The sequence below is a fragment of the Mesoplodon mirus genome, assembly GCF_964341445.2.
Source record: "Mesoplodon mirus genome assembly, chromosome: 1".
NCBI classification, from domain to species: domain Eukaryota; kingdom Metazoa; phylum Chordata; class Mammalia; order Artiodactyla; family Ziphiidae; genus Mesoplodon; species Mesoplodon mirus.
In genome coordinates this window covers 82135597-82163363 of record NC_138976.1, presented here as the reverse complement: position 1 = coordinate 82163363, position 27767 = coordinate 82135597, and the positions used below count along the sequence as shown (strand labels likewise).

Below are 27767 nucleotides of genomic sequence, written 5' to 3'. Positions count from 1 at the left end.
TGTGCCTGGGAAAATCACTCACTCTTTCTGACCCTTAATTTCTTCATCTGAGCAATGGGACGATTTCTTCACTTCCCACCTGAAGGCACTGGTAGGAGGCTTAAATTGGCTAATGTGCATGAAGGCATTTTCTGTCTATCCATAAGGTATTATTATTAGGGTTCCTGAACCTAGAAGTCTGTAGTTCCTCTGGTGCACTTTTAGAAAGACAAGTTTGGTTTTTCAGGGGGAATATTCCTGACTCATAACACTCAACTAATTGCCTTTTGGGGATCTGCATGCTGTTGCTAGTAATGTTTTATGGTTCTTAAACATGGATTTTTATTAAACTTTCAAAACTGTAAGACTGTATTCTCTATGGGCTACTCCAAAAACTGTTTTTTTTTTTAAATCTGCTTTTACAATGGCCCAATCAGAATCATGATCTGGTTGTACAATTTCATGGTTCTCTCAGAAACGAGAGGAAGCAGCCAAGAGTAAGGTTAAAAAATTATCTCGTGTGATATAGCCTCAATTCACCCAGTCAGAATGTGGCTAAAATCACATTTTCTTTTTTCCCTTATTGTTTTTGGTCGCACAGTGTGGCTTGCAGGATCTTAGTTCCCTGACCAGGGATTGAACCTGGGCTCTGGCAGAGAAAGCACCAAGTGCTAACCACTGACCGCCAGGGAATTCCCCACATTTTCTATTTTTTTTTTTGTCAGCACAGGCTTCTTTCTATGACAACTTGTCACCAGCCAGATTAGTATAGATCCTTGTTAATCAACTCAAGTCAAAATGTCAGCATGCACCCTCTGTAAGCTCCTTTGTAGCGCCCCGAGTAGGACGTCAGGTAGGCAGCAAACACCAAGCAGGTCTTGTTGTGGGAATGCCATTAACTTGGGAGGGGCTCCCTTTGTTTGATGGGAAGAAACATAGTTAAAATAGTTTTTAACTATTTTAACTAATATAGTTTTGATGTTACTTTGACCTGGGTTCACATGCTTACTTTGCTTTTAACAAGTTTTGTAACTTCTGAGCCTCAATGTTTTCCTCTGTAAAATGGATACACGAATAATTATATAACAGGCATAATAGGGTTGTTATAAGAGTTGAATATTGCTAGGCACCATTAGGGGCTCAATAACAGGTAATTAGGTAATGACCAATAATGTTATTAAGTAATAATGAGATTAATAACATTATAATATCAATTATATTGATAATAATAATAATAATAATAATGAGGCTTATGCATGACAGAAGCTGTTCTAAGAATTTTCAAATATTAACTCATTTAATCCACACACACAGGTAGGGATTATTATTATCTCAGGTTTACAACTGAGACTCAGGTTGGGTTAACTGCCTGAGGGAAAAGGAACAATGAGCTTTTGACCTCAGGCAGTCCGACTCCAGAACCAAAGTTCTTAACTGCTGTACTACACCACTAATGCCCTCCTGCCCAGTTAGACTGTTATGGACTTAGTGCTTTAGTGAAATGAGTGGCAGTTTTTTGGACGGTGTAGGAAAGCACAGTGCATCACACTGCTGTGGCTCTTATAGGTGCCTCCATTCGACACTCGAAGGAGTTTGTGTCCACTAGATGGCATTGCCGTTTTAACAAAATGGGAACCAAGGCAATACTTAGGCTTCGGAGCCTGCTAAATTTGAGAGCCCTAGGAGGACAACCTAATTGCATCCCTGAAAGTCTGATGGAAGAAACCTCTGAAATTTAAGGCGGATCTAGAGATCTCTAAAGACTAATAGTATCTTGAAATAAGTAAGAAAAATAAATGCTAGTTCATTTTGGGGTCAATGTCTGTGTAGAAAATCTGGATGAATTTGGAGTTTCTCTAGTTCATAGAGGAATAGACTCAAGGCCAGGAGGAGAATGACCTGGTTAGGGTTACTTGAACTTGATGTTTCTGGCTGTAGTTTTCTTTCTGTAATACCTCCTACTGATTCTAAATCACAAAGAAATTGTGATTTCTGCATTCTTAGAAGTCTTTCCTTTTTGGGTATGGATCAGATCATCCAACAATTGTTTTTGTTTCAGTATGTTTTAAACATGTGTTCCCAATCAATAGCAAACTCAGGAACTTAGATACTAAGTAGGATAAAAGCAAAAAATGGTGCCTATTTCCTTTTCCTTTTAACATGTCCTTTTGGAAAGATCTAGTGACTCCACTTAAACAGATGGTCCCCTATCGAATGACAATGCAGTTTGTGAATATTAAACCCATAGCAAGTAGCAGGATAATGGATAAGCACAAGGACTCCAGAATCAGACAGCCTGGGATGGAAGTTGGCTCTATCATTTAGTAACCAAAGGACCCTGGGCAGGTCATGAGACATCTCTGAGCCTCTGTTTCCACATCTGTAAAGTGGGAGTAATAGTTTTACTTATCATATAAGATGCTTGTGAAAATTAAATGTGTGTGAAGTGCCTGCGACATAGTCACAGGTTAAGGAGAGCAGCGTAATGAATATTTTTGTTATTAGAGCTGATGTGTAGTTTTCTGTGTCTCTCAGTTGTGGATGTCGTCACAGGTGCTATGTCAACCACTTCTTTACTCCCTGCCACAGGCTGAATTGCTAAGAGAGAAAAATAGCGTTTCAGGTTTTATAACTGTGTCACGTCACTTCTTCCTCAACCAGATGGTAGAAGTAGCCAAGATACATATGGCGTGTCCTTCGTTATGTGTTCACATCAACTTTATTTAAAACACTCGTAGGCTTTAGGCTCCTACTCACAGTTTAGACAGAGAAGGTGATTGAACACGTGGTGAACAAGTGAGAACAGCTCAGAGTTACTGAGCGCTTGTGGAGTGCCAAACATGGCTCTGTTTTACAAGTATTGACTTATTTAATTCTTACAACAATGGTGTGATCTGTGAGCTAACGTTTTTTGAGGAAAAAAAAAAAACCAGGATGAGCAAACCAGGATTGAGAGACAACAGGCGACAGATCCAGGATTTGAATTCAGGTAGCCTGGTTCTTAACCACTATTTTCTGCTCAGGGCAAGATGTGAGGAAGCCTCAAAGACTCCCGAGCTCCACACTGCTTTCCCTGTGCACTAAGTACTGCATGAAGCCTGCTGTAGCCACTGCCTGCTAGCTCCTCCGGGCTACTGTTAACATACAGCTCTGTTACCCAGGAGGGTAATGTGTTAAACCTACATCCATATTTTTATGGCAATTAGTTAATAAAATCAACTGATTAGACGGTTAACAGACTCCTAAGCTTAACAGGGTAAAACAAAGCTGCGACAGGTCAGAAGAGAGAGTGCACTCTTGAAGACCACTCCTTAAGAAGGACGTTGCAGAAGCAGGAGGGTCTGCAACCGATGCAACTGTGCCTGGGACTTGCCCTGCTCAGAGGGGCTTATTTGTTGTCCTTCTGTAACATTCCAGACTACACTCTTTTTATTGCCAGTAATTCAGACTCTATTCCCATGTAGAATTCTTGAATTCAGATTTACAAGAGCCTTAGAGGTCTTCTGGTCTACCCCTCTGCCTTTACACAGAAGGAAACAGGTTTGTCCCCAGTTATCTTAGATGGAGAGTTGGAGCCCTGTTCATTCAGTTACTACATACTGCTTCTATATCCCTTAGCTATATCACTTATTTTATTTTTTTTTTTTTTTGCGGTACGCGGGCCTCTCACTGTTGCGGCCTCTCCCGTTATGGAGCACAGGCTCCGGACGCGCAGGCTCAGCGGCCATGGCTCACGGGCTTGGCCGCTCCGCGGCATGTGGGATCTTCCCGGACCAGGGCATGAACCCGTGTCCCCTGCATCGGCAGGCGGACTCTCAACCACTGTGCCACGTGGGAAGCCCTATTTCACTTTTAATAGCATCACTTTGAACACTTGCTGAAATTTTCTTGTTTATACCAATAACATTTTTCCTTCAGTGATGAACCCAAATTCAACAGATAGCATCTGTTCCTTACAGATAGCATCTTTCTATTTATGATTTTTTCTTTCTTCCTTTGCTTGAAATAAACTTTTATGGGCCATGGGAACAGTGACAGTTATTAGACTATATTTTAAAATCAATTCGTTTCCTCGCTAGAAGCCATAAATGCAAGTAATTCAACGTAGACCTAAGAAAATGATCTTACTAAATAGGACCAAGGCAATTTCAAAGTAGAATTTCCAAAAATGAGCTGGAAGGAGATTTCTACTTACCGATTTCCGTCATCGTTATCCCTGGTGCTAACTGCCCATTGTTGAAAGAAGTATAGGTAAACAAGTTGGGTACGGATGTGAGGTCATAGATGGGTTCTTGCTTTATCTGTTTGATTCCAGTCATGTCAAGTCCTGACTGATCAGGGGACGGCTGGCCGGAATCCACGTTGTAATAACCCTCGGACTTGGGAAGGTCCATGACGTGTCCGTTGGCGTAAGTGCCACTGGCCTCGTTGTTCGGGTTGCTGAGGCCATTGCTGATGCTGCTGCTGTACACCCTGGCGAGGGCTTCCGCCTCCCCACTCTGCTGCTGCCGCTGCTCCTGCAGCCGTTGCTGGTGCTTCTGCACCTCAGCATACAGGCTGTCCCTCTGCTTCTTGGACATCCTCCCAAACTTCACAGCTGGGTGGGAGACAAAAGCAGAAAACAGCGCTTGAGGTTCTCATTCGCATTAAGCACCTCAAGTCCAAGGGCTCATGGACGGCTGTCCCCTCAACATAAAATGCACCAAGTCCCAGTACCATAGCCCAAGAGTCCATTCGTTTGCACTCCACATTTGATAAAAGGCTATATTCACGGGTGCCTGTACTGGTTTATGTGCATAGTGAGAACTAAACCTAAGCGAGGAAGAAATGTACAAACTTAATAGATGTATTTCTCATTGACACGAAGTTAGAAGGCATATTTCCTCGTTCTTTCTTACTTGCGGGAAAAAGAAGAATTCACAAAAACCCCAAACTACCACATAGTACCTATTCAAATGTAGACCAACACTCATTATTAGCTTCCCTCCTAAGCATTAGGATTTCTAGATTGCCAGATAGGACCCTATTATTTCACTATTTTCTAAATAGCATGCTGGGTAAGACCAAGGGTGTGAAGCAGAGTGAGAAACACAATTTCAAGGAAACCACATCATTTGCCTTCGATTGGATTTTGGGATCAAATGAAAACAATCTTTGGAAAACAGCAATTTTGTGAATACGATACCCAGCTAGTGAGACAACGGTAACCCTTCCTTTCTTATTCTACCGTCCCCAGGTTTTATACTGCCCCCCTCTTCTGGAAAAATCCTTAACCATCCTGAGGAAGAAGGAGAAAGAGGCTCTGTCAGTGGTCATAGAGTAATACAAAGATGCTTTGATCTGAATTCATTGTTCCTTATAGAGCTTAACCTCCTGAACTGCTGCAGATCGAGACATTTTTCCTCACATGCTGTCAACTCCCGTTTAAGACTGTGCGCATCTGGAGGCGAGGGGCCACCTTATCTGAATCATCAAGCATGATGTCGTTCAGCTCATGTTAATGGTAGGGGCTATGGTCAACTTAGAGGTTCCCTTTTGAGATTCTGCTTTCTTTTCTTTTGTGACACTGTTCCCGTCACTGGCTGGTGGTGGGAGCTCAGAGAATGTGGGAAGAAGAAAATGGAGAGTAGAAATAGGTCCAATTTCTGGACTCAGTCAGTAGAGTTGATGAGAATAACTTCTGAGAATGACTAAATGGTGAAGTGCTTAAGAATTCTCCAGCACCAAGGACCCACAGGAGAGATTCTTGTTGTGAAACAGCTGCCGTTTTACCTCCCATATGCCTCCAATATTCATTTTCTCTTTCCAGTGGTTATAGAGCTACCAAAGTTTATCTGAGCATAGGCTGTTCAGAATGGAGACCACATTTCCCAACCTCCCTCACTGCCAGGTGTGTCTCTGTGATGAAGCTCTGGATAACAGGAGTAAATGGAAGCACTGCATGCAGGTGTGTGTCCTGAGGCTCGCCATTTTCCTCCTTTCTGCCTGCTGGATTGTGGATGTGAGGGATGGATTTAGAGCAGCCCAAACTCTTCCTATCTCCTTAATCTTTAAAAACCTGTGTTCTGGCTTTCTGACACTGCCTAAGTAGGAAAACCAAGTGGCAATTATCCACTAATTTTTCTGAATAAAGACAAGGAATTGGGTTAATACAGACCAAACTCCCCATTCCACCTCAGTTGTCATTTTTATAGGTATTTTTTAAAATGATTTTGTTCCTTTATTTATTTTTTTTTTAAACATCTTTACTGGAGTATAATTGCTTTACAGTGGTGTGTCAGTTTCTGCTTTATAACAAAGTGAATCAGTTATACATATACATATGTCCCCATATCTCTTCCCTCTTGCGTCTCCCTCCCACCCTCCCTATCCCACCCCTCTAGATGGTCACAAAGCACCGAGCTGATCTCCCTGTGCTATGTGGCTACGGATAAAGAAGATGTGGCACATATATAGAATGGAATATTACTCAGCCATAAAAAGAAACAAAATTGAGTTATTTGTAATGAGGTGGATGGACCTAGAGTCTGTCATACAGAGTGAAGTAAGTCAGAAAGAGAAAAACAAATAACTATGCTAACACATATGTATGGAATTTATAGGGTTTTGAATCATTGTGTTTAACTTTGTAGAGACAGGGCATTAAATTCTGTTTCTCAGAGACAAATATATTTGCTTCCTAACTGCAGTGGTATTTTCAGCTTGTCCATGGACAGAATTCTGTAGTTGCTTTTAGAGAAAGCTTTCTATCTTTATCATTCCAAATAATTTACTCTATATCATTCTCTAGGGGGAAAAAACCCTTTTAGTATATGAAAAAAATAAATCATGGTAAGTTTTGGTTCAGAAAAAACTTTTTCCCCCCAAGAAATGTCACATGCTTCTCCATTTGCTCACCCCCTGTCCTTTGCATTCCTGTAGATTTGGAACAGCTCTTTGTGACAGAGATAGAGAGGTGAATCCAAAATTTATGTCTACTGCTGTAGGTTAAGATTTTTGTTTTGACTGGAGTAGACCTACTTTCTGACTTACTTTAGTAGAATAGTTTTGCATTTATTCATTTGAAATTTATAGGGAGAAAAAATTAAGAACGAGGAACTCTTCTGACATGGAGACAAAAATGTAGTGGCTCTTTTAAAACTTTTTCCCAAACCTAAACCTTGCTTTAGATTTCTATACACTTTAGGTGAAATACACATTGTAGTAGGTTGACTGCGTTAATAACCCTGATGCTTCTTGCCTATTTGCCTGCTCCACCCCATGTAAATTTGCAGTGCCCCTTCATTCTGTGCAGGCATCCTGCTCCATCCCCTTGACTCAGGGTCATGTGATCTGCTCTGGACCAATGGGATATTGACATATGTGACACAAACAGAGGCTTAAAAAGCGCTTGTGTGATTGAGTGCCCCACCATGAAAAGGACATGCCTACACTAGTTTGCTGAAGGATAAGATATGTGAAACAGAGCAGAACCATCTCAGGCAAGGCCAGCTACAATCAGGAGAGCTGTAGAACTGACCTGTAGCTGACAGCAGATATGGAAACGAGCCCAGTCAAGACCCTATACTGAACAATCTTAGGTTCAGAATTCTGCTGTTAACCATAAGACCTCACAATCAAAGCTAACAGTGTCAAATAAGTATGCTGCCAAGCTCTTTGCCCTGTAAACACCCAAAAACCCACTCAATGGTGAATAGCTAGGCCTCTTCCAAAAAACATTGACTTATCAAGTCACTGAGCAATTTAAGTATTTTCAGAGAAAAAACTTAAAGCTCCACAACATTTTGGAATTATCAGGCTTCATCCTAAATCAAGGACTTTGCTGACAATGACTATAATACTATTTTAGAATCAATTTTCCATTCATCTCAGAAACACTGATGAGCCAGTGTTTCAGTTTTATGCCCCTTCCTGTAATAAAAGTGGTGACATATTTGGGAAAAAATTATAGTACTTGGCAAAATAAAGTTACTGAACTTTCCTGATATAAAAATAATTTCTTGTCACTATTTATAAATACATTTATTGTATTCATGGGCCTATGTTTTTAATTTCATTTAATTTAATTTGTTTTTTATACAGCAGGTTCTTATTACTTATCTATTTTATACATATTAGTGTATATATGTCAATCCCAATCTCCCAATTCATCCCACCCCCCAGCCCCACTTTCCCCCCTTGGTGTCCATACCTTTGTTCTCTACATCTGTGTCTCTATTTCTACCTTGCAAACCGGTTCATCTGTACCATTTTTCTAGATTCCACATATATGCGTTAATATATGATATTTGTTTTTCTCTTTCTGACTTAACTTCACTCTGTATGACAGTCTCTAGGTCCATCCATGTCTCTACAAATGACTTCATGAGCCTATTTTAACAAAGGCTATATTACTATTATATTTTCAAGTACTTGCATTCTTCTTACCACTACCCATTAATCAGAATGGCACATATTTTAAGTGTTTGACCCTCTCAAACTTGAATTATTCTGTTAACGAGATTCACTTGAGTATGGAGACAGCCTCTTGTTAAACTGTTAGCTCTCAAAGAAACTAGCACAATTTGTATACATTGCAAGTGCTTTATAAATATTCAGTGATGATAGTATTTGCTCATGATATGCTCTTAACCCTCATTTTGATCCCACACTAGCAAAGAACCATTTTACGCAAAAGTATTGGAAATCTTTTCATATCTATTTGAATTGTGGGATTCTAAATGGAATGGAAGTTTTTGGAGTAACTATAAAACAAAGATGATGCTTCTTCAAAGATTTCTGCTTCCTACCACATGACAACTAGACACATGTTTTTGGTGTCAAGAGGAACCCCGTTGTAGAACTATCATCTATGACTTTCCATAGTCCTTTTGGAAATTATTTTATCTTACTATCTTTGGCTGTGAAATTCTTTATGTTTATATCTCACTACTTATCAAGGAAACTAGTCTTAATTTAACTTTACAATTTCAAGGCTATGCCGCCTTTTTATAGTGCTTTAAGATTTTTAGAAAAAAATCTGATTCAGTCTACCCAACCCTATTCATAATTTTAAAATATTCTCTCTCTTCCCCTTCACTTCTCCAACAGAACTTCCTGTGATTATGGAATGTTTCCTGCACTTTCCAATATGGTAGCCACAAGGCACATGTGGCTTTGAGCACTTGAAATATAGCTAGTGTGACTGAAGAACTAAATTTTAAATTTTATTTAATTGTAATAAATCTAAACTTAAATTTAAATAGAAACATGTGGATACCATACTGGACAATGCCATTCTGGATAACAAGAAGCTAAATCTGTGACACCTGCCCGTGTAGGGCAGCTTCCATTTTTTCATAGAGGCATGTCACTTAGGAGGACACATACTTCATTACTGCAAGGTGAGTATAATGGTTTTTCTTTGGGGTGCAGTATCTTCCTATTGATGCCGAAATATTTTCTGGGTTTCTTTTTTGGTAGTGCTAATACAATGACACTGAAGATTCCGGCAAGTAACATTTGTGAAGGGTCCAGTTAAAAAAAGAAATAAATACAATGGTGGAGAAGATTCAGTGCACATATGTATGCTGTCACTTCACACACACATATACATGCAATACCTTCACCTTTTTATACACATAATGTATTCCAAGTGGATCTGACTTTTGATTCTTTGCCAGTGCTAAATTCGAACAAATTTGTTACTGCTGAGTTTGTTGTCTACTCATATATCTCCCATGACTAATACGCCACTATAGAAGCTGAAATTCAGGAGAGAATGAAAGTCCAGAGGAGTCAACAGTTATATCAAGCAATCTACTAGCAGTCATATTGTTTTAGTGACCAGGTATGGTGAAGTAAATATTCTTGGAGCCGGGCATAACTGACAGAAAACAAATGCAAATATTAAAATGAAGATGCTACTTTATGTCAGAGGGAAGCTGGGTGGTGTGTATATAGAAGTTAGGTGTGAGGGCATCTTAACCTTGGCTACGGGTACTACTGCTAAAGCACTTTGAAAATATCTACTTCCTCAGTAGAAGGTAGGTATAATAAATTAGTGGCAGGACACATACTACCTCTTATTCTTGAGCCCTTACTAGACACAGGTAATTAACCATAACCTCAGGGCTTCATAATCCTTTGATACCACATACTAGGCATTACTTATCAATAGGAGATAAAACCTGTTTAGCTTCCCAGGTATTAGTGTGACTTGTTTAGTTTAAAGTACCCTATATATTCAAGGCTTATAACAAACTTCCTCTATATAAACAGTAAAGAAGAATTTGTTTTCCCTTAGAGAGAATCATGTTTTTCTTCTGCTGAAGCCTCTTCTCCTCATTCCCAGCCCCTGCTATCACTCCTGAGCATTTCTCCTCACCATTAATTTGACACAAGCCATGCTTAGGAGGCATTTTGAAAGATGTCCCTGGAAGCCTCAAGATTGTCTCTGGACCTAAAATTAAGATGGATCATTATCCTTAATCCTCAGCATCCTTAGATACTATCTTGCTTTTTCTTGCACAGAAGTTTATGCTATAGTAAATTTCTTCCCCCTTGAGAATAGACTGCGGCTGTATCCATAAATGATCCCCACGCCCCCACCCACGCCCGAACCCCCGCCCCGACAATATATTTCTTTTATGTCATGAGATTCAGACAACCTCTTAGATTTTGTGGGCTGACGTCACTGAATCTGCCTTGGACCATATGCCCATCCCTTGCTCATGATTCTGTTCACCAGCACAGACCCACATGATCTCTCTTTCCAAATAGATACTTCCTTTTATTGTAGGAAGAAGCAACAAAGGCAAATACTCAATGGCTTAGTCTCTCTGTAGAATTATTAATGAAACTTTTCAGATACTGTCAATTATTATGCTGCCTCCATATTACAGAAATGAAGTGCAAAATTATCAACTCAAATTCCCAGAGAATTTCACTAAAGAAATTCTGAAAACCATTTAACCTCCACCCTCCACTTTCTTCACTTTAGTTATGTGCAAGTACACAGGGCTACAATTTACCCTAAGAGTAAATGTATGTGATTAACAAATCTAGAAAAACAAACAAACAAAATCAGCTAATACATAGAAAAGTTTTGGAAACCTACATCTTGTAGCTTTAGAAGCCACCTATAAACTGGAAGGCTCAACGTCAGATTCTTTTTATTTTGGGGGTTAAATATATCTCATTGGTATACTTTTGTGCAAGACAAGTTTATGTGGGCTGGAAATTAGAGAAATGGTAAACAAAAATTCAAGATGCAACTATCTGGAGAATGCAAGCTGAGAAGTAAACAGTGTATATGTTTAGATACCATCTATGCAGAGCTAAATTTATCCAAATGACTAAAAGGCCCACATTTAATTCAATAACTCATAAAATCCCTTTATACCAAGAGACAGTGCATGCCAATTTTCTATATTTCTTTAAAATCTAGAAGTATTTCTGTTTTTTTTTTTCCTTTTTTGGTCCACACTGCCTTGAACTTCATTACAGGGAGTGTGACCAGAGACACATAATCCACAGTGATTCATGTAAAGAGAATGAGTATCAGGGGCTTTGCCCGTGTCTCGGGCTCTAGGTAAAAGAGAATTCCATGATTCATTCAACCAACACTTAGGTGCCTGCTTTTAACCAGACCCTGAGGATACAGTGGGAACAAGACAGAAATGGCCCCAGGGCACAGGGCTGCTCATAATCGAATACAGGAGTGCTACGGCCAACGTCAGTGGGGAAAGAATTCGTTTAGATGAAAACTTAAAAATGGACACAAAGGGCTTCCCCGGTGGCGCGGTGGTTGAGAGTCTGCCTGCCGATGCAGGGGACACGGGTTCATGCCCCGGTGCGGGAAGATCCCACATGCCGCGGAGCAGCTGGGCCCGTGAGCCATGGCCGCTGAGCCTGCGTGTCCGGAGCCTGTGCTCCGCAACGGGAGAGGCCACAACAGTGAGGGGCCCGCGTACCGCAAAAAAAAAAAAAAAAAAAAAAAAAAAGGACATAAAGCCAGATGAAATTCTTTGTGTGAGTTTATTTGTCCTCTTTCATTAATCTAAGAAGTTCAGTTGGGGTGCCAAGCCACCCATTTGGATTGGGCGTGAAGGTGGAGTACACACTCGAGTCTATTCTGCAAAGGACACCATCTACAGAACCCTTCTAAGACATGGAGCTCTGCTACAGCCTTTTTGACCTTCATCATGCCTCTGAATAGTCCACATCCATTAATTGAGCTTCTGGGCTTCCTACAGAAGCAAGGTCTGTTCCTTAGCATCTCCACATACCAAGCAACTTGTGCACCAGTCAGACTTACCCAGTGACCAAGTGGTCCAGGTCTGCCTGGGACTTTCCAGTTTTAGCTCAGAAAATCTCACATCCCAGGAAGTCCCTCATTCACAGGCAAACTTGGACAAGTGGTCACCTTTAGATCTAGGACTATGTGGCTTCCACCTAACCTAGTTAGCACAGGTTGCTCCATGAGCTACAGAAAAGTCTTTCCTTTCTTCCTATGTTATAGGCAATACTATATATTTATTTGCTCTTACTTTTCCTCTTAATACACTGCCAGCATGTGGTTTTCTTTTCTTCTTATCCCTTTGTCTAGAATTCTTCCAGCAGCTTAAACAGACTCCAGCAAAGCATCCATTTGATGCATCCATAAGATTCAAGCCATTTCTGTTTAATCATGTCACTGCCCTAGAGTGACATATACGTGTCAGCCAGTATATTATTTATACTTTCTAGCTCTGAAATTGTTTTTAATGGAAAATTCTTTTTCAGTTATCCAGCCTTGTAATTAAATAATTTTGAATGAAAAAAAAAGCATACATTTGAAAGCCTTTTTTTTTCTTTTACATCTTTACTGGAGTATAATTGCTTTACAGTGTTGTGTTAGTTTCTGCTGTATAACAAAGTGAATCAGCTATACGTATACATATACATATATCCCCAGATCCCCTCCCTCTTGCGTCTCCCTCCCACCCTCCTTATATCACCCCTCTAGGTGGTCACAAAGCACTGAGCTGATCTCCCCATGCTATGCGGCTGCTTCCCACTAGCTCTCTATTTTGAAAGCCTTTAAGTAAGAAGTAGGAAGGCGATGCCTTACCATCTCTCGACATTCCTAGGGCAAGACACTTCTGCAGTCGGCAGTGTTGGCAACGGTTTCTGTTGGTTCTGTCAATTAAACAGTTTCTCTGCCTCGGGCAGGAGTAAGAGGCATTGTTCTGCTGGCTCCTTCTAAAGAATCCCTAGAGGGAGAAAGAGAATGGGAGGGAGATAAATTTATAAGAAGCGACCATTAACAGAGATGATAGCTACATTTGCTACAGTGAACGTCGTTAACTGAGTTCACTTTTTAAAATTCTTTGGCTACCTCTCCTTGGACTGCTTACAAATGTTTCTACTGGGGAAAATTTGGACTCTGCAGAGATATGAAGGTATCATTCATTCAATCAGTGTGTACTAAAGACATCTGTGCTGTTCTATGCAAAGTAAAACAGAACAGAGTTCCTGCCCGCCCCCCAGAGAGCAGTGGGAAGGGAGTGGCAGAGGAGAGTGTCACGTATGACAAAACTTCATGGGGACAATAACAAAGGCGTGTGTCAAGTGCTGTGGGAGTGAGGAACTCGGGGTACTGAGTAGTGTGGGTTCAATATGCGCCACTATCTTCCTAGTTTCTAAGATGCATTTTTATCCATTTGGAAATTTTTGTATTTGGCCAGAATGTATCTGGAAGGTTGTTTTTCTAACCAGTGATGTACCTTAGAGTCAACCACATCTTTGAATAAAGGAAATATGGTATAAAAACTGCTCAGTAGAAAACAGACAATAAGTAAAAGTTGAATGAATGCTCTCTGCTTGGCCTCAGGCTGTAGCGATCTAGGAGGTCTTCATGCAAGTATGTTTAGGTCCTTCTGGTACAAAATGAACTGCCTTGGACCATACATCACCCTTATAAATAAACCCACAGCTGAGTCTATTATTTTTTTTTCATTCTTTGGATACCACCCACCTTAGTTATCTTACCAAAAATCCTACTGGGGTAAATAAACATTTTCTCCAGAGATATGAAAGTATCCTTCACCCATTCATTCACCCATTTAATTAGTTTCCCTCATCACTCCTTGTCCTTGAATTAAAATACAGCAAAAGTGCAAAGAGCTACAAACAAAGCAGTGATCTACAAATAGATTTACCAAGAGAAATTTTAGGAAAAGATATCCTGTACTATCATCTCTCGGAAGGAGGAAGCCTAGAAAAGGTCCAGGATGGTCATGCAATGCCCATCTCGCTGAGAGGCCTGGAAGAGGTCACCTGACTTCTGTCAAACAGTTTCCTCAACTATCAATGGGAGGATAGTGCAGGGCTGCGACTAGGGTGAGACTGGTGAGGCAATCACCTTGGTCACACATTTAAGGGTTGCCAAAAGATGTGGTACTCAGGATAAACATTTTAACACTGATTTTACATGTTAAAAATCAACATTAATGCAAACTCCCCAAAAGTTTACATAAAAACAGAATTAAAATTATCAATTTTCCTTTTGCCTCAGGCTTCCATATGGCTTGGCAAGGCACTGTAACAGAGAGCTTGGCCAACCTTATGAAAAGCCTCAGAAAAGGATGAGTGGCCAAGTACCTCCTTAGAGAGGAGTGCCAGTTGGTTTTGTGGTTGTAATCCTCAAGCCATTCAACAACAAGAGCTAGTTTTGCCCCCACAGATACATGCATATTATTTACTTAATGAACCAGTGGTGGCAACATAAGATATCCAATTGGCCAGTTCGCATGAACTCATGGAGTTCTTAAACAAGAGATCACATTTAAGCCCCCAGAGGTTGAAATTATGTATTTCATATACTGTGAAAGCTGTCAGAAGGTATAACCTCAGCTCATCGGTCTTGACTGAAGATGACTTGGGATTTACATTTTACAAAAGAATTGTGTGGTTTTTACCTATGGATACTCTTAAGTGCCACTTAGCAAAGGAGTTGACAGAAAAGACTTTTTTGAAGTCACAGCTACAGCCCTAATTTAAGGCCAATTTGACATTAATTGTGAGACATTTCTTGCTTATCTGTTGCTCATTACTGCAAATGAAGTTTCTGGCATGAAAAAGAAATTTTGTTTTAAATTTTTATTGGATGAAAAGGAATTTGAATAAGTGCACAAGCGGAAATGATGTTATTTAAAATGGGTTGTTTATATTGATCTGAAAACAGTATTATGAAAATTCAGAGGTTGATACTAAATATGCTGACATTGATATCTTATTCTGAGCAGAATTTCTTGAGTTTGCTATTTGGAGAAAAATGTAGCATATTTACAAATGTGGCTTTTTCCATGAAATAAAAAAAAAAAAGTTGTGTGGTGTACAGTGTCATTTTGACTAAAACCTCTGAATATGCTTCAAAATAACAGCATAAGTTCTTTAATCCTGGATTCCTTCTTTAAATAGAAAAGATGACAGAAGCCTAAATACTCGTTCTTGGCTATTGACCTGTTGGAATATATTTGTTCAGTAGTTAAATCTTTTTTGGAAATCACTGCTTAAAATGTTTAGTTCCTTAACATGACCATAGCCTCATATTTTGAAATCAGGCATTTTCTAAATACAGCTTTATACAATGAAACACAAAACATTTCCACTTTGACACTGAGCTACAAAACATTTTTTTCATGGGTACTGTGTAAACTAGACCAGAGCTCTTAAAATTGCATAATAAACCAACACGGTGGAAGTGATTTCACTGGAGAGGTGTCTGATTCCAAAATTATTAGTATTTAGGGGAATTCCCTGATGGTCCAGTTGTTAAGACTCTGTTTCCACTGCAGGGGGGCATGGGTTCAATCCCTGGTTGGGAGAATAAGATCCTGCACGCCACGTGGCATGGCCAAAACAATTTAAAAATAAGTTAAAAAAAAGAAAACAAAATTATTAGTGTTTATGAAGAAAACTGTTTGTCTATCTGCCCAGAGGAAGCAATAACTTATTCTAGGAGGGTAAAAAATTGCTGATTCGTAATTTTGCCTTAACGTTTCTTGTGATAAGTTGAAAAATTGCATTAAGGTGAATAACATGCAATTCTTAATTATAGGTCTGCAGAAGAACAGAATACAAGGCACATCTCATGATGTTCAAAGATGGATTATTGCTAATCACCTCTAAAGCCAGTCAGTATGTTGACGGGTTAGGACATTTCATGTTATTCGGCCCCCTCTGCATCCCTCCCCTACTTTATTCTCATTTAGTCCTTTTTCTTTTCTTCCCTCCAGTTTCAATTCCAGGAATCATAATTTTTGAGACTATTATGAAGACACTGCCAATTTTTCACATAGCATGACTATTTGAGTTACAGTACGTTTTGTTTCATTTATATCTGAATGTCTTATAAGATTAAAGTTGGTTCTTAGAATTTTTGATTGTGCCACATCTCCTTCAGTTTACTGACCTTAAATTAATGATTCACTTTGCTTGCATCTTTGATCAAAAATATAATTGCTTTTGCCAATAACTTTGCCAGTCTATCACTTTCCTCTCCTGGACTATGGCTGCATTTCATTTGTTCTGGTTACATACTGCCCTTTAAAATTGCAGGACTGTTTTCATTTCCCCCTTGATATTTAGTCTCTCACCCTTTCTTTCCTTCTAAGGATTAAATTTAAACATTTACTCTTAAGTTTCAAATTTCTCTTATTTCAGATTAAGTCTATGTTAACTGCTATTCCTCCAGCTTTGTGTTTTAAAAATCAACTTGCTCATAGGAATTAGTTTGTCTTTGGAAGAATTGGTTGGATTTGTTGTGGAGAACACCAGACTGAGAATGAAAAACAAACAAAGAAACATGCTTTTGGCCATGTTCTCTCACTAACTAGATTAGTGACATTGGCCATATGACATAATCTTGTTTAGACCTCAGGACCTCATTGATGAAGTTGGGGCAGATGAATTTTAACTGATCAGAGATTATCTGCTCCACTTTTAACATTTCCATGCTTCCAGTTTTCTTTTATTTTTCTGGAACATGAGAATAAAGGATGGTCACATGCATATTGCAACTGCTATCTCGATGGCTTTCTCAAGGAGATAAATAAATACAGGGCCATTAGCTTATAATCTTTATTTTAACCTTTCATATTGATATAAATGTGCTGGAGTTTACTGGACACAAAACTGTTAAAACAGCAAATCAGTATTTATATCTCTGTAAATGTGAATAATTGAAGCTTTTAAATATTAATCCATTTTTAAGCACCTGCTGATGAGTTAGACAATGACAAAAACGTAAAAGGCCAAAGAACAGAAAATCAACCCACCCACCCACCAAGCAAGAATTCCTGAGTGTCCGCAGCAGGCACAAGAATCCTTTAGCAGGCCTTTCAAAAGGTGTCACCTCTTGCACTGTGAAGTACACAGATGCCTGAGGCAAATGTGGATGCTGTTGGCAGTACTGAGTTAAAGTCCCATACCTTGCAGCCTTCACACGTGATGACTCCGTAGTGGATCCCAGAGGATTTATCGCCACAAATTTTGCATGGTATCACTTCAATTTGTGCTGAAAGGGGAAAACAGACATTTTTGAGCTTACGGAGTTGTTTTCTTTTCGCCCTCAGATCTCCCTTCCCACCTTTCCCCGCCATGGCTCAGTGTTTGAAGACACTAGGATGGGGGTGGGGCTGTGAGATCACCCACTTCTATTTGAACGGCCCCCAGCTGCTTCTTCTAAGTAAAGGGCATCCATTTACCATTGTTTGTTTCGTTTTCCTCAAACTAAAAAATATAACCAGGGACCAGAAGTTTTCTAAACTTTTGCTTTCACAGTTTTCTCCTTTTTTTGAACTTGACCTTTATGTAGTGTGACTTAAAAATCCCTTGAACCTGTGGCTTTGGTTTTCTTATTTTGCACTTCAAACATTAAGTCACTGAGAATGATCACATTGCCTTATTTCAATATTATTTTACATAAGTAAATAAGGGAAACTGGAAGGGGTGGAGGTGACTTTACACATTAAGTGGTTGGATGATTACTTGTGAAAATGCCAATGATGAATCAGTTCAATATTTATTAAGCATCTATATATCCACTAAAATAATAAAGGTTGTTGACACAAGATAAGATATACTAATGACTCTAATAATTTAATCAATAAAACAAAATGAATACATGGAGATATCAGGGGAAAAAACGATAAAGCATATGGGTACTATCACTTCAATAGGAACTGAAATAATTTCATTGGAGATGAAGACATTTTGATTTTGAAGATTGTGTAGGAAGTACAAGGTAAAAGGCATTTCTGCAAGCAGAATGGAATGAAGGAGGCCCCGAATGATTGTGGCTTGTGATCACTGAGACAAGCAACTTCGTTCTAATGGAAACTTGGGCCATATGGTTGGATAGAGGGAATGATGTCAGATTATCAAGCTCTTGGGAGTTAGGCAGAGGAATTTTCACCTGACGTCACTGGCCATAAGGAATCAAAGAAATGAATGAAGAAATGATGAAAGTGATGGTTTGGGTACTTTAGAAAGGTAAGTTTGGCAGGTTAACCAGACACAAATGGAAGACTAACTAAAAAAAGGCTATTCCTAACCTGGGTGTTAGGAACTGAAGGTGTGAATTACATCGGTGGCAGGATAAATGGAGAGGAAGAAGCAAATAGACAGCTCAATGGAAGAGGTGAGAAGATAAAAGAAAGACAGGATGCAGAGGTGGAAACTGATGAAGAATCAAAGGTGACTTCTAGCTTCCTAGCCTTGGGTGTAAGATTAAATAGTAGGTTTGACATGCATGGTTGGTTGGTAAATTAATTCCTTTGTGGAATATGGTGGGGCATGGGATTTCCATTTTGCATGTGTGCAATTTGGTGTCATGTCTTGTAGACACCCGTGTATAGAACCTCTTGGAAAGATGATTTTAAGCCATCAGCTTTGAGGTTATGGATGAATCCATGATATAAACTTTATTTAGAATGTAGTAATTCCTACGTCACTGATAGTATTCTCAGTGTTGTTAAAATTATACACAGTAGGAAGATCTGCTATTCTTGCTCCCAATTTAAAATAATTATGCAAAATATGCTTCAAAATACTTTATACATCAATCTGCCACTTGGATGCTTTTCTACAGTTTCTCACCCTTGAATATACAAAACAAATAAATGCAAGACACAACCCTCTTTTTCTTATTGTTTTCATTAAAAAAATAATACTTAGCTTTAGGGGAGCACATTAAATTTTTTTAAATTAAATATTTCTCAGTAAGTTCAAATCATCTTTATAAGCAAAAAATTCAGTTATGTCCCTATTTTTCATATGAGAAAACTGAGGATCTAGGTGGTTAATGACGCCCTTGAGGTGACTCGGGAAATGATGATGGGAAATTAGCTGATTTTCCTGAGATTTCATTCAGTAACCCTTTCTCTGCTTCTCACAAAGATAAAATACAAATACAATTCTGAATTCCTATATTATTCCAATAGCACCAGTTAAAGAGATAATGATAAAAATATCAGGAGAAGAGACAAATTCAACTAAAATACTTATTAGACTAAGTGTTTCTATTTGCTTCTGATTTTATATATGAACTAGGATTTGTTTTAAAAATTTTGGGATATGAAAAAAATGTGAGATTTGATGTCACTCTATTCTGTTATGTCCCCCTGGATTCTAGTCCCTAATCTGTTAATGATTGGGCCCATGACCAAGAAAAAAATCTCTGATCTTGTTTTCTGGTTTGTAAAGCTTAGCTGACAGACTTCATAGAGGTGTGAGGATTAAATGAGATATTTTATGTGCAAGTACCCTGCAAATAGTAAAGAGCTACAAAATGTCAATCTTCATCATCACCATCAAAAACATCATTATTTCTGATGTTTCTGGACAAAAAATATGACAAGCCACATTATTATTCCTTTATTAAAAAATCTAATCATTAAAAAACCCAAACAAATGACACTATAAGCTTTTTGTACCAGGTTTTGTCTTTTTTTTTTTTTTCCAGTGTAACCTTTCCAACTGTGGATTTTTTACAATGATTGCAAAATTGACTAAAAATCCCAGGTATCCATTGTATAGTTGTTAGGTTTATATGATATTAAGTCAGAGGTGCTCTTTGCATAAATTACTCCCCAGGGAGTAACTTACACATGGGGAGAATCTGCTTCAATAAGTTCTTAATTATAAAATGATCTAAGTCTAAAGGAAATGAAAATAGAGGTAATTTGCCCCCTGGGGTGTGAGAAGATGTTCTGGAAAGCCACAAAGGTTATCTTACACAACTTCGGAAATACAAATAGGATAAGGAATGATTCGATAGAGCATCTGCATATTTATACATATTTATAATTCTAGCTCAACATGTAATCCTGAAGAACCATAAACATTTTAACAGTATTTTTAAAGAGAAAGAAGTCACTTAAAAGTGTATATGTATAAGCCTGTTGTGTGGGAAGGGGTTATCAGTTTGGAAAACCTATGACCATTTTTACCTACTATGACAGAACAGATCATCTGAGGTTTATTATAGGTGAATATAAATTTAAATAATTTAAAGTACGAAGCCTTTTCCTTTTCTCTCATTTAAAATAAACTGCTTCTGAGCTACAGATTCACAGTTCACACTATATATTTTATAAAGCACATCTTCAAGGAGGGTATTTCAGACACTAATTACGACAACACATCACATTATTGCTCCAATGTTTGCCATTTCTAAATGTCTTGCCATTACACCAGTCATTGTTTCCTGTGCGATTGTCTTTCGGTGACTGCAGATCTAGAGACAAGCTATTTATCGTGGTTTCAAACTGAACATCTAGGGAGGATTTGGTGGCTTGGACCTCACCAGCTGTGACAATGAAGGTGATAGAGGCTGAGGAGGGAGTTCAACGTCCATACTTTTGCTGGACTCATAGATTAATTCAACAATAGCCTCTGAGACGAATTTAGATGGGCTGCAATGCCCTGAGAGATGGCTTGAGATGTGCTCATTTATCAGGTTTTCAATTTCTTATATCGTCCTTTCACTTACATTTTTCTATTGGTAAGCCTCTGTGGAGACTGTAGTTAATTTTTATTTACCAATTAAATTTTCTTGTTTATAAAAGCAGTCATATATTGTTTATTTGGAAACGATATTCTTACAGCGTCAAAGAGTGTCAGGGAAGATTTAAAATAATTTGATGTTTAACTTCATATTAGAATAATTCATGAAGTACAACTAACTTAATATCCCCTGATTTGGCAGGCAGGTCCTACTCAACGATTGCAGAGTAGTAATCCAAATTTGTCTCCCTCTTTGAAGATGGCAGTTCTCACCCTGGAGTACTCCTGAAGGCCCTTCCTTGCTGAGGGGCCCTTAACACAGCATCACACAAAGCCGCCACGCTTTTCATTCTCCCTGCTTCTCAAAACATACATATCTTTAGTTCTACTCCTTCAGAAGCCCCAGCTGTGACACCAGGTATCAAGGTTAAATAAACTAATCCGGGCTAATGCGTTAACTAGAAAATGAATCACTTTGATTCATCAAAATACCTTAACTGTTAAAAGCGTCCGTAAGGAATGGTAGTAATAATGGACCTTTTACGTACTTTCTGGTTGGTGGAAACATTTTTTTACTGTGTGAGCTCCTATGGCTCTCCTTTCCTACCATTCCAACTCTTATACCTCAACCCGGCCGTTTTTATATTCTGGCCATTTTAAATCCATTGAGGACAGAGTCCAGGTCATACTTCTTTTAAAATATTTTCTATGGAGCCTGAAAGAGAATTCTTATAACTCCTTAAAGCAATAGTCCTAATTTTTTTTCTTTCAGTACAACCAAAAGATATGACCCTCCCTTTTATGAAAGAGGCTTTAAGTAATACTGATTTTCCATATTTGGGGTGAGGAGAAGAAATCAAAATCTCAAGACTGGAGTGGATATGTATTTTGAAAAAGGCCCCCTGGTGATTCTGATATGATAAAAGGCTCCCATTGAGAATTAAATGAATCAAATTATTAACAAGGAATTCTCTGTAGCATGTAAGCCACTGTAAAGGAAATAAGGTCCTGGGATAAGGCCAGAATCTGAAAATACTAAGGAGTGACCAGTAGTTCTCTCTATATTTCCTGGCTTTTGTTTGGGGGCTATACCTGCAGCATCTTTTGTTTTCTTAAGGGAAATATGAAGCATCTACCCATAACTCCCATTCCTGGACACTGGGTTTGCCTGCCAGTTCCTCCTTCCCAGAATTTTACAGTTATGCTAAAAGTGGGCAGTGCAGGAAGAACTCTCAATGTCTGAGTGAAGCACAATTTGCATATGTAAAAATTTCCAATACAGATGACTATTTTGGTTAAAAATCTTTTTGCAGATGGTCTCAGTAGCCCAAGTTGTATCTCCTACTTAGATTGTATCTCATGTATCATTTGTGGAAAATCTGAATTAAAATCCCTGTTTGTACTCTTTTCCTCTCTCACTGGCAGATTAAGTATCTACCTCTATTAGGTACAAAACTCTGTGATATCACATAGCAACAGCCCCAAAAGATGAAGCAGGTATTCTTGAAATCTGGTTCCACTGTAACTTTGATTTATCAGAAAATAGCTCCAAGATTGGGGTAGGATGAAAGTGTGGAAAAATGAGACCCTCAGGAAAAAAGTAAAAGTCTTTGAGCCTTTGCCCTTATACCATGTTATGTGGTAATTTGAAAAGATTCCAGATATTGGATCAGGTTTGTGTTCTCGTTTATCTCATCAGGTCACAGAGTATCTTAATCCCAGCATCCTGCTTAAATACCAAATATAGTGCATGAAATTCAGTGTACTCTAATTCCTACTGGAATGCCCTCACATCTATCAGTATTTGGGGTCACCCTTTCTTCTCAAGCTCTTCTCTGTAGTATTCAGGGTGGTGGTCTGTGTGAACTTTCTTTTCTATTCAGTTGATAGACAGCTTCTGAATGATCTAAAGATACCATTTATTTTTATATCACTATAATTCGCTACACTATATCATTGGAAGCTACAGTAAGAAAAAAATTACTATCATAAGATAATGGCAAAAAATGATTTTTTCCAAAGGCATAATTGGTAGGATTATCACGAAGGGAGTTGATTTATCTTTTGCATATTAGCATTTACCCCTAAAGAGTTGCTTGCTTACTCTGACTCCCCAGAAGAGTGAAACAACAGAGAACGAGACCAACAAAGACCAACAGAGAACAATGACAGAAATTAGTATTATCATTAGTAGCATTACTGATAATAAGTTAAATATCCCCCTTGGAAGCAAAGCAAATCATTTTTGTAAGTCGTCCTGGTTTTAAACTCATAATGTTTGAATTAATTCCCATTAAGTACATCTTGTCCTGTCAAAGTGTTCATTATAATGAGATAATGTGTGTGTAGGACCTGACATCATTCAGGTTGAAAGCAGTTAATGCCTCCCATGACCACCCAGTGTGATCTGTACACCAGTTGCATCGGCAAGACCTGTGAGCATGTTAGAAATGCAGACTATCAAGACTTGCCCAAGCCAACTGCATCAGAATTTGCTTTGTAACAAGCTCCCAGGGCAGTATTCAAATTTGAAAAGAAATGTTCTATGATGTCCAGGTAATCACAGTTTTAGCTACTGTGAGAATTGATGGAATTTTTAATTGTGCTGGCATTATAGGAAATTAAAAACTTTACAGGATTCTGGAAAAGCACATTCTGCTATTGTCTTTTAGGCATTTCTCTTTTGTTCAAAAGGCAGTAAGACGATTGAAGGGTTAGTTATAAAAAACTCTGGTCATTAATTGCCAGGGCAGAAGAAAGAGAAGGCAGAGTATTCCCAGAAACATCTTGCGTTACTGTAATGAACATCCAGTGTACCGGTTTCCTTTGCAGATTTAACGGTTGTCAGCTGTGCCTACATCTTCTTCATGTTACAACACTGCATGGTAGCGTGTCCCCCCTCTTCTGTGGACTCCCTCTTGGGGTTCTGGATGCTAGCTCACTCTCTGGATCCTCAGTGTGGAAAAAGCCTCTCTTGAGAAGATTAAAAAACAGTTTTTCTATTTTAAAAGTGGAATTGCACCAAGTTTACTTCTTTTGTTAAATGTAAGAAGGTCAAACAGTGTTTGAAACAGAAATGAACTCATTTCAGCTAGCCATGGTAATTCTGGAAATGAAACATTTGGAATGCTGCCCCATCTCATGAAAACAGATTAGTTAACATAGAGTTCAATAGTCATGATGGATACTCATCACATTCCTCTCCTCTATCATAGTGCCGTCTTGAGATCTGCTACTCAAAGTGTGGTCCCTGACCAGCAGCACTGGCATGGCTTGGGTGCTTGACAGAAATGTGGGCACTTAGGTCCTACCCTAGACCAACATAATCAGAATCTGCACTGTAAGAGAACCTCTGTGATGCATATGCAGAGTAAAATATGAGAAGTTCTGGAAGAGAGAAAGGAAAGACTTTCTACAATTTAACTCTCAGGGTATCTACCCTCAAGCTCCAACTCTCTGTGAAGAGAACTTTATATAAGAAAAAAAGACATGCATCCTCTTTGATAGCTAATTCTTCCAGTTATAAAAAGAAGAAAACAGCAGTCATTGTGCTGCAGTGAAAAAACTTGTCTCTCTTTAGTTCCTTAATTTGTTTCTGAACCCCTTTCTCTGGTCTCCATTTAGCTGAAAACTTCAATAGGAAATTCTAGTTTATGCAGCACCACCTTCACTGAAGGAGGGCAGGGATGGAGAAACTCCACGCACCAGGTCACACAGATGATTCAGAGTGACCAGGCAGAGTTAATTCTCTGGAGAAAAATTCAGAAGAGCAAAAAAGCCTCTTTTAGAAGATGAAAAAATACAGCTTTTCTATGTTAAAAATCTAATTGCATTAAGAGAATGAAGAGACAAGTCACAGACTGAGAGAAAATATTGTAAAACACGTATCTGATAAAGGACTTGTATGCAAAATATTCAAAGAGCTCTTAAACTTCAAAAACTGGGCAAAAGATCAAAACTGACACCTCACCAAAGAAGATATATGGACAGCAAATAAGCATATGAAAAGATGCTCAATGTCATATTATATTAGGGAATTACAAATTAAAACAACATACTTTTAGAATGACTGAAATCTAAAAAAAACTGACAATACCAAATGCTGGCGAGGATGCAGAACAAAGGGAATTCGTTGCTGGTGGGAATGCAAAATAGTACAGTCCCTTTGGAAGACAGTTTAGCAGTTTCTTACACAGCCACATGGTGTTACCATATGACTCGGCAATTGTGCTGCTACGTATTTACCAAGTGAGCTGAAAACTTATGTCTACACAAAAACCTGCAAATGGATGTTTATGGCAAGTTTATTCATAATCACCCCAAACTGGAAACAAACAAGACATCCTTCAATAAGTGAGTGGCTAAACCCACTATGGCACATCCAGACAATGGGATATTATTCAGTGCTGACAAGAAATGGGCTATCAAGCCATGACAAGATATGGAGGAACCTTATATGTATGTTGCTAAGTGAAAGAAGACAGTCTGAACAGTCTACATATGGTATGATTCCAACTATATCACAGTCTGGAAATGGCAAAACTCTGGAGTCAGTTAAAAAAAAAAGAAAACAGTGGTTGCCACAGGTTTGGGGGATAAATAGGTGAAACACAGAGAATTGTTAGGGTAGTGAAACTGTGCTGTACGATACTGTAATGATGGATACATGTCTATGCATTTGTTGAAACTCACAGAAATCCACAGAGCAGTACCACACAAAGAGTGAACCTTAATGTAAACTAAGGACTATAGTAAATAATAATGTGTCAGTATTGGTTCACTAATTAATTGGTTCATTAATATATCACACTAATGCAAGCTAGTAATAATAGAGGAAATTGTATGTGAGAGGGTGGGTGGATATATGGAACTCTGCTCAATTACTTTGTAAATCTAACACTGTACTAAAAATTCTATTAACTATTAGAAATAATTGAATTACTCAAAGTGCTTCTTTTGATGGAGGTAGTGAAAATCCTCTGAGACAGCCCCAGCAAAGGCAACTGAGCAAGCATTTGTTTTAGGTCACAGATATGTGCAAAACCAAGTTTCTGTCTCCAAAGTGAATACAATGATTGTACAACCCCACACAGGTCTACATAATCTCGACACAGGGCAGACTGAGATGAATGCTAAAATAAACCTGGAAGAAGTATATTGATTTCAACTAGGGAAAGCTGCCAAGATTTGATGGATGAAGTGGCTTTTGAGCTGGGTCTTAGAGAGTAAACAGGGTAGTTAATGGGGTTAAATGAAAAATAAATAGTAGCAGAATTCTTTTAGAGTTATCAAACAATCATGCTTTTATCTGTAGTCACATATGTCATATTGAACCATATGAATTTGCCACCCTTTTGTGCAAGGAGATAGTCAACGTTGGCGATTTCATGTGGTTCAACCCAGTTTCACTGTTCACTGTGCTCTAAGATATGGTTCCTATATTACATTATTTTCAAGAGTACTTGAAAAGGCCAATTAACAGGGACATGGTTGAGAAATATAAAAATAAAGCCACTAAATTATATATTTGAAGGTAAACAATTCAAAGGTTGAAACAGGAAGACTAATTAACACTCCCCCGCCCCCCATACACACCAAGAAAACCCTAAGCAACTGAAGTGTGGGGTGGAAAGGACACAGTACTATTTCTCACTCTTTCTATTGATAGATGTGGTAGAGACCATTCCTGAAGTTTTTCAGAGAACTTGAAAATAAGAGAAAAAAAAAAAAGTCTCTTCCTGCTTAGTGGTAAAGAAAGACCAAATCTCTTGAAGTGTGTTAAAAAAGAGACAAACCAAGACTACAGGGGCAAAGATAAGGACATAGTCTAAGATACAGTGATCAGAATCCAATTTCAACGCCTTCGTTCTTGAAAGAGAAACCTAGTGAAATAGACGTGGCATCTCATCTTTGCATGAGATACTTGGGTGGATTCTTGTCCCACATGAGGACGACGTCCATATAAGATCAGAATGTTGGCACCATATTAACATTTTTCTTCCTAATGTAATAAGAGCTTGATTTAACTGGCTCACAATGTCCTACAGTCTGCTTGGATGGTCAAAAACTGAACAGTATTATAATTTATCCCTCTTACATATTTACAAACGCTTCTGTTTTTTAAACATGCCCTTAGCCATGGATGCAGCAAATAATTACATAAACAAACTTTAGAACATAGGTGAGATATTTACACCAGTTTTGTGTGTGTCAGAGAGAGAGAGAGAGAGAGAGAGAGAATGAAATGGAAAAAGAACAGTTACTACCATTATCCCCAAAGACTTTCTTTGCCATCAGAGGGTTGACGTAGGGAAAAATTCATTTGAATGGGCACTCCAACATGACATGAGAGATCTTTCACTTATGGGAGAACACCTGGATACCAGTGATCATTCTATAAGAACTCAGATTTTAGGAACTCATTTTTTGGATTAACTGCAAGAGATTTGATTCTGTTTTTAACATAGACAGTGCTACAACAGAAAAATATATTGTAAGTATCTGCATTGAGAATTACATTTTTATATCATTTATGTTCTAGCAAACTTGCAACTCAGTCTCCATTGTTTCTGAATTGAATTTTGAAAAGAAATTATAGAATTGAAAAGACAATCGTAATTTTTATTTCATCTCTAGAGACAAGAACAAGTTCAGAGGCTGGAGAAAGGCACATTTGGGTTTAGTTCATCCTTATATAGACAGCCTTTTTCAAAAAAGGAGACACTTAGAATTTAAATGAATATATTCTCACCTGT

The 27767-nt window shown here is 38.5% G+C and overlaps 1 protein-coding gene across 1 annotated transcript in view; it reads right to left on the bottom strand.

Moving 5' to 3' along the window:
• Positions 1–27767, bottom strand: part of RORB (RAR related orphan receptor B) — a 178388-nt gene that overhangs the window by 32910 nt on the left and 117711 nt on the right. The window contains exons 2-4 of the mRNA XM_082628156.1: positions 17436–17521; positions 13073–13214; positions 4175–4576 (exon numbers count right to left, since the gene is read on the bottom strand). Coding sequence (XP_082484282.1) covers positions 4175–4576; positions 13073–13214; positions 17436–17521 — 630 coding nt within the window. The remainder of the gene's footprint in view (positions 1–4174; positions 4577–13072; positions 13215–17435; positions 17522–27767) is intronic.